Below are 8,630 nucleotides of genomic sequence, written 5' to 3'. Positions count from 1 at the left end.
AAAGTTGAGAATTTAGAGGGTTAAAATGTTGTGGGGTTGTTAACCAATGTCATAAAACAGCATGTGTGTTACTATTACATGAGAAACTATGTGTTCTGTAAGCCTTCACCTGAAGTACAATAAAATATTAAAAAAAAAAAGAAAAAACAAATCAAATGACGCATTGCATTGGGCAAATTTGCTGCAAAAGACCTCTTTAAAGTGTTAAAAAGGAAAGATGTCACTTTAAGGACTAAGATGCGCCTGATCCAAGCCATGGTGTTTTCAATTGCTTTATAAGCATTCAAAAGCTGGACAAAGAATAAGGAAGACTGAAGAAGAATTGAAGCCTTTAAATTACGGTATTGGCAAAGAATATTGACTATATCATGGACTGCCAGAAGAACAAACAAATCTGTCTTGGAAGAAGCACAGCTAGAATGCTCCTTAGAAGCAAGGATGGCAAGACTTCATCTCACATACTTTTGACATGTTGTCAGGAGGGACTAGTCCCTGGAGAAGGATATCATCCTTGGTAAAACAGAGGCTCAGCAAAAAAGAGGAAGACCCTCAAGGAGATGGATTGACACAGTGGCTGCATCAATGGCCTCAAGCATAACAATTGTGAGGATGGCACAGGGTCAGGCAGTGCTTTGTTCTGTTGTACACAGGGTCCCTATGAATAAGAGCCACCCCAAAAGCACCTAACGACAACAATCTTTACCCTCAAGGAGCCCTGGTGGTGCAGTGGTTAATGCACTCAGTTGCTAACCAAAAGGTTGGCAGTTCAAACCCACCAGCTGCTCTGGAGGAGAAAGTTGTGGCAATCTGCTTCTGTAAAGATTACAGCCTTGGAAACCCTAGGTGGCAGTTCTACAGGGTCACCACGAGTTGGAATTGACTAGAAGACAGTTGGTTTCCTTAACTCTCAGAGATAACCAGTTTCCTATATTTAGCATTAATTATTTTAATGATAATATTACTGCTTGTGTATATATCCCTTAACAGTATGTTGTTTAATTTTGCCTATTTACCAACTTATTTCTAATTTTTAATGATTATCTGAGAAATTTTAACGTTGTTAAAATTTTGTTTTAACATTCTATTTTAACTTAAATTATAAAATTTATAAGTATCTTCCCCCTTCTTCGAAACATTGTAACCACATGAGAACATAACTCCAATTATCCCCTCCTTACTTAATTTCTACTTTTGTGAGTACTTTAGTTCTCGATTTTTAACCTTATATATTAGATACTATTGTTTTGCCCAGTCAGCATTAGTTTAGATAGGCCCTATCTTTTACCATTTTCTGGGCTCAGCATTCCTTCTTGCATCTTAGACTTTCTTACTAGGATCATTTCCTTTTTTCCTGAAATAATCCTTTAGAAATTCATTTAGTAAGGATCTGTTGGTAATAAATTTTCTCCATTTTTGTTTGTCTGAAAAATATCTTGTTTGAACCCATGTTCTTCAAATATGTTTTTGCTACCTCTAGAGTGTTAGGTTGGAATTTAATTTCTTTCAGTGTTTTTATTCAGTGGTTGTAATGTCAGCTATCAATTTGTCATTTGTTTGCAGACAATCTGTTGTTTCTTTCTAGCTGATTTTAAGATGTCTTTGTCTTTGATGTTCAGCATTTTGACTATGATGAGTGATGTGTGGGTTTATTTTTGTTCATATTGCTTGGGATTTATTGGGCTTCCTAAATCTGAGGAGCAGTGTCTTTTGCCATTTCTGAAAAACCCTAAGCTATTAACCTGAGCTATTGCTGTTTCATTCTTTCTGGAGTCTTTTTTGTACTTCATATTAGACGTATGCTAGATCATTCTCTTACTGTTTCTTCCTTACCTCCTATTTTCATTTTCATGTTTTCTATTTTTGTCTTTGTACTCCATTATGAGAAGTTTCTTTACCTCTGTCTTCCATTTAACCTGTGCTCTTTTCAACTCTATCTAATATGATGTTAAATGCATAAATTGAGTTTCTAATTTAATTATTGTTTTTTTTTTTTGAGAAATTGATATTTTATATAATCTGGATCAATTTTGATAGTTACTTGTTCCTTTATTTACTTTCAATTTCCTCATTTTTTAAAATATTAAACATACTTGAAATTCTGTATCTCATCTCTCCAGTATGTGCTATCTTTATAGGTATGATCCTGTAATTTGTTTCCTTCAGCTGACTTTCATTCATGGTAGCTTATTTCCTCATGTATTTAGTGGGGTTTTTTGTTTGTTTGTTTGTTTTTATTGTAAGGTCATATTCTTTGACATTTTTTATATATGGGAATTCTTTAAGATCTGAGTTTAGAATATATTTCTCCCAAGAAGTTTTGTGCTTGCTTCTATCAGCCTAGGACTAATTTAAACTAAATTTCCAGCTTGTGGATTTTCTGGCCACACAGATAATGTAAGTTCTTGCCCCAAATCTGCATGAGTGGGGGCTTGTGCTTAGGAATTATTCAGGGGAGACTTTTTTTTACCTACTCTACCAGAGCCAAAATCAAATCACTGATTACCTCTCTTAGGTTTATTTCTTGCTTTTACCCATAAAGGTTCCTTGTTTACCATTTGTGCCTGATGAAACAACATATACACTCAGAGCTAATTAGGCTGCAGTGCTCTTTTACCTCAGTGCATTCACCCTCCATGGAATTCCCTTAGTTTCCTGCCAACTCAGCTCTACATTAGATTATATTACGTTAAATATATAATTATATCTCCAGCATTTACAATTGTGCCATAGTGGTAGGAGTTTCTGTCAACATCTGGTATGCTATGTTGCAAAAAAAAAAAAACCCATAAATTAATTAAAATATGTTTTACTGTAAGAATCAACAAAGTAATATGTAGAGAAGCTTCTCTACATATTACTTTGTTGATTCTCATGTGTTTTTTTGGCAACATGGCATACCAGATGCTGACAGAAAGTAATATGTAGCTTATCTAAGAAGCCCTTGTGGCACAGTAGTTAAAGCACTCGGCTGCTAACCAAACGGTCAGCCAATGGAATCCACCAGCCGCTCCGTGGGAGAAAGATGTGGCAGTCTGCTTCCATAAAGAGTTACAACCTTGGAAACCTTACGGAGTAGTTCTACTCTGTCCCATAGGGTCGCTATGAGTTGGAATTGATGCAATGGCAATGTTTTTTTTTTTTAGTGGGTAGCTTATCTCATAAAACTTGCAGCATACCTATGTATTATAACTCTTAAATATTCGATTGGTTAAGTGCCCCCCCCCGCCATAATCAGAAGATACGTAGAGTAAGAGAGAAAGTAAATGATATGGTAATATTGAATATTAGTTAATAAAAACTGAAAATAGGAGTCACTGTTGTAAAATTAAAGAAATGTGTAAGATGCTTCTTTTGATATCTCTGTCTAGGAAAGTGTTCAGGATTTAAGAAAGAGAATCGCAGTACTTGACTGCCAATTGCGAAAATCAGAAATGGCTTGTAAAACTTTTGAAGCATCCACTAAAAGACTTCTTCATTTTGTAGAGGTAAATTTTCCTGTTATTATTATGCTATGTTCATTTTTAAGAAGCAAATAGGCAACTGGCATATAGATAAATGCCACACTCTTTCGTGACTAACGAAGCACTCTCTGCGCTCAAAACAGCAATGCTGGCCTACTGTCAGATTTAAAATTATACAGATAATGAATAGACCAGCTAACATTAAACAGATTATTAAGAGAAATAATTGAAACAGGGTAACATGATCCCAAATAGTCACTATGTTTGGGAGGTTTTTTTAATAATTTATTTTATTTTTGTTGTTGTTGAGAATATACACAACAGAACATACACAATTCAACAGTTTCTACATGTACAGTTCAGTGACATTGATTATTTTCTTCGAGCTGTGCAACCATTCTCATCCTCCTTTTCTCAGTTGTTCCTCCCCCATTAACATAAACTCACTGCCCTGTGAGTTTCCTGCCTAATCTTTAGAGTTGCTGTTGTGTTTGATCCCATATAGATAGTTCTTAAAAGAGCACAATGCTCAAGGCAGACATTCTTTACTAGTTAAGGTAAACTATTGTTTGGTTTTGATGTTTGGTTTTAATGAGTGTTTTCCTAAAAATCTTGATACTATGTAAATATTATTCTATAAATATTTACCCCTTAAAGAAATATATTTATATGTATTCTTGCGTAGGATTACATGTTAGTGTAATTGATTTTTTTTTCCTCACGTAACAGAAACACTTGTTTAATCAACTGGGACATGGGGTTTGTAAATATTAATTAAGCAAGAAAAGACATAAAACCATCAAACTTACCTGTCTTCTTCACTATTTTGTTTGTCACTAGGCTTTTCAAGAAGTATTTTCTGATAATTCTGCTTCTTTATCAAATTTAAGGTAAGAATATTTAAGTGCTTTCTGCAGAGTATGACCACTGATTAAATTTTTTATCTGATTATTATGATTAAAATACTAAAATATCTTAAATGATCTTAAGATGCTACATATTCTATTGGATGTCATTGTTTAATATCTTGTGGAAATAGGTGTGAGGACACATTGTTTTGGTCCCATCTCTGCAAAGGAAATTTGGGGGTATTTTGCCAGTCATTAACCTTATGGAGTCCCTGGGTAGTACAAACAGTTAATGTGCTCGGCTGGTAATTGAAAGGTTGGAGGTTTCAGTACACCCAGAGGTGACTCGGAAGAAAGACCTGGCAATCTACTTCCAAAAAATCAGCCATTGAAAACCCTATGGAGCACAGTTCTATTCTGACACACTTGAGGTCACCATGAGTCAGACTCGACTGGAGGACCTGGTTTGTAACATTTACTCAGTCCTCCAGGAGTCCCTGGATGGCACAAACAATTGAGCATTCAACTACTAGCCAAAAGGTTAGCGGTTTGAAACACTTAGAGGTACCTAGGAAGGCAGGCCAGGTAATCTGCTTCCGAAAGGTCACAGCCTTGAAAACCCTGCGAAACAGTTTTACTTTGCACACATGGGGTCGCCATGAGGAAGAATGGACAGGAAGGCAACTAACAATAATTCAGTCCTTTATCATTAAAATGGAGGTAGAAATCATCTATCATATCTTTCTCAGGAATTCTTTAAAGATGAGATTAACCTGAAGTTCTTTAAACATGTTTTTGTTATTGGGTGCTGTCGAGTCAATTCCTACTCAAAGCATTCCTATAGGACAGAGTAGAACTGCCCCGTAGGGTTTCAAGGCTATAATCTTAATGGAAGCAGACTGCAACATCTTTCTCCCGCAGAGCGGCTGGTGGATTTGAACCGCTAGCATTTCAGTTAACAGCCAAGCACTTAACCACTGTGCCACCGGGGCTCCTTAAAGTAAACGTACTGTGTATGAATAAAAGTTGCTAGTCACAAGTTCACTGCTAAGGGTCATGGTCAACTCAGCAGATCAATTGTTAAGGTAAACAGAATTTTGCAAAAACATATTCATACAGTTTCTTTCATTTTTATCATTCAGCAGATATAAATAAAAAATATATTTAGAGAATATATCTTGTTATTATTCACAGTATGTTTCAGATTTCAAATTTCTTACTAGGAGCTACAAATATACTAATAAGATTTATTTACTTCAAACCATGTGTTAATGGTCTTTCTGATATATGATGAAAAATATAAACAAAAGAAACATTCCTGTGTATGCATGTTCATAGTAATTTTTTCTTCAACTTGTAGTAGCTGCCACTAGTTCTTGATATGTTTTCTACTTCTAGCAATGTACATTTGGCAGAAACATAAGAAAACTATACCCTTTACTTTGAAAACAACAGTTCAATAAAAGAAGATGATTCATTGTATTCTTGTTATATTGTAGGTTTCCACATAACATTTTTTGAACTGTCTATAGTTGTTCATTTTTAAGCTCATTTAATATAATACTTTATCTCTTATAACTAAGAAATCTGACTTTTTTATTATCATCCATTCTGTTTATAATTATGCATATTCCATGATGATTATTTTCAATAAGAATGTTAAAATACTCAGCAGTCATACTCCTTGTATGGATTAGGTGTCTCCTCCCTCCCCTGATCTCCTTGTGACCTTGACCAATAATTACAAAGTTTTGGCATTAAAAATGACTGTTTAAAAGCCAGAACTTGCCCTTGCCTTAAACTGCTTCATGGAAAAAGGCAACTTTAAAAAGCTACATTAAGCAACTTTTCACCAAGTCTTAAAAAGTTAAACACTAGTACAATACATTTCAGTCTTTTTAATATACCATATCTTCTGTAGTCGATATTGGTCTTGGTCATTTTACACAGAGTAAAGGCTATGTATTTGAATTTGAGAATTGATGATGTAGTTTCTCTTTATGAATTAATACCATCATGCTTAAGAAGATAAATTGTACATAATCCTGGTTTTATCATCAATTTAAAATTGTCTCTTTTCAAGTAAAAGTTTTAGCATAATGGTTTTTTGCAGTAAGACCTTGCATTCTTAATTATACAAGAATGCATTCATGTCAGGTAATGTTTGCATTTAAATAAAGTGATATAAGGGTGCTAGGGTGTTTTATATTTAAGGTCAGCAAGTGTAAGTGTGCAAGAGATCATTTCAGAAGTAAATACGTAGGAGGCGGGGCCAAGATGGCAGAGTAGTCAGATGCTTCCGGTGGACCCTCTGACAACAAAGACCCAAAAAAACAAGTGACTTAATTACATATGACAGTCTAGGATCCCTGAACATCTAAGGCACAGTTGAGGAACCATACTGAGTGACAGGGAGAAGGAGAGATTATTGGGAAGGAGAGATGGTTCCAAAGCAGCGAGGAGTTGCCAGACCTGAGCCGGCGAGAGCCTGAGCCCTTCAGGCCTGATGGGCTCGGGGGTGAGCAGTGAGGCAGACGAGTGGCGGTGCTCAGGAGATGTGTTTTCTGTACTGGGAGAGACCCAGTGCGAGAGAGCCTACTCAGCCACCCAGAACCAGTGAGAAGCAGCCCTCAACAAAAGACAAGTACTTGCATATGGCCTACCATGTGGATCAAAAACACCTCCCTTACAGAAAAAGCTCTCTCCCATTTACCTCCCCACTCCCTCCTCTGCACTGGGTCCCAGATCAGCTTCAGTAACTGCCAAGTCCCCTGGGCTGGAAGTAGGATCCATCAAACACCCTGAGCCATTCTCCCAGCTTTGGAGAGTGAACAAATTAACAAACAAGGGAAAAAATAAACTGGTAGCTCCCCTAAGCCAGGAACCCAGAGAAGGCACAGCTCCTTTGCCTAGGTACAGGCATAAAGGATCCATGGACTTTGAGTGCTTTTCCCCCTACATAGACTTGTGTGGGCCCATCTCAACAGCGTAGGCCCTCATTACCGCAGTACAACACGGTATATACTGGAACTCCAACTTGAATGGTTTCACCTGTGAAGTGCCAGGTTCTTGACATTTGACACTGCTCTGCCCATTAAGCAGGGTCTTCACCTACCCACATCAGCGGCCTGAGGACTGGTGGCTCCACCCACGCCACCTAGCCACCTGAGATAAGGGCCCAAGAATAAGAGGTGCCCCCTAGTCCTTACAGCCAACAGCATTAGGTGCTCATAGTCCAGCTGCGAAACCCACCCACCTATGTGCTGTAGGGAGCAGGGACATGCCTTCCTCCTGGACACTCGGGGGTGGCCGTCAGCCCCCTGCCTTGCTCAGAGTGTATCCCTCTGATGCAGCCAGATACCTGTGCTTACACCAATCACCCATGCCTGTCTAGGACTGTAAGTGAGAGCCTACACCACACACTTGGTGGCTATCTACCTGGGCACCTGAGCTGAATCTGTATACGAGGAGTGGGCGGGCTCCTGAGCTCACATACCTAGTAACAGATCTAACCACTTGGTGACAGGACATCAGAGCTTCAGAGCTGCCAATAATCAAACTAGCTCATATAAGCAACCTATTTGGGCATACCAAAACAAAACAAGAAGCTAGGACACAGTAAGCAAACATAAAATAAATAAATATAATAACTTATTGATGGCTCGGAGACAACAGTCAATATCAAATCACATAAAGAGGCAATCCATGATGGCCTCAGCAAGCTCCCAAAATAAAGACTCTAGAAATTCTCCAGAGGAGGAAAATTTCTTGGAATTACCGGAGGCAGAATACAAAAGATTAATATACAGAACTCTTCAAGAAATCAGGAAGGAAATTAAGCAAAAAGCAGAACATGCAATAGAGGAAATTAAAAAGATTGGAAAAGAGCATAATGACAAATTTAACAGGCTGCAAGAATCCACAGAGAGACAGCAATCAGAAATCCAGAAAATTAACAAAATTTCAGAATTAGACAACTCAATGGAAAGTCATAGGAGCAGATGTGAGGCAATGGAAGTCAGAATTAGTGAGATTGAAGATAAAGCACTTGACACCAACTTATTTGAGGAAAAATCAGATAAAAGGATTAAACAAAATGAAGAAACCCTAAAATTATGTGGGACTCTATCAAGAGGAATAACCTACGAGTGATTGGAGTACCAGAACCGGGAGGGATCACAGAAAATACAGAGAGAATTGTTGAAGATTTGTTGGCAGAAAATTTACCTGATATTGTGAAAGATGACAAGTATTTTTCCAAAATGCTCATTGAACCCCACATAAGGTAGATCCCAAAAGAAAGTCACCAAGACATATTATA

The 8,630-nt window shown here is 37.3% G+C and overlaps 1 protein-coding gene across 1 annotated transcript in view; it reads left to right on the top strand.

The window, feature by feature from the left end:
- Positions 1 to 8,630, top strand: part of STXBP4 (syntaxin binding protein 4) — a 197,973-nt gene that overhangs the window by 108,290 nt on the left and 81,053 nt on the right. The window contains exons 14-15 of the mRNA XM_004377907.2: positions 3,369 to 3,485; positions 4,302 to 4,351. Coding sequence (XP_004377964.1) covers positions 3,369 to 3,485; positions 4,302 to 4,351 — 167 coding nt within the window. The remainder of the gene's footprint in view (positions 1 to 3,368; positions 3,486 to 4,301; positions 4,352 to 8,630) is intronic.

This window comes from Trichechus manatus, unplaced genomic scaffold (genome assembly GCF_000243295.1).
Source record: "Trichechus manatus latirostris isolate Lorelei unplaced genomic scaffold, TriManLat1.0 scaffold00054, whole genome shotgun sequence".
Lineage (NCBI taxonomy): Eukaryota > Metazoa > Chordata > Mammalia > Sirenia > Trichechidae > Trichechus > Trichechus manatus.
Note: the sequence above shows the minus strand (reverse complement) of the source record. Positions and strands in the feature narration are given on the sequence as shown.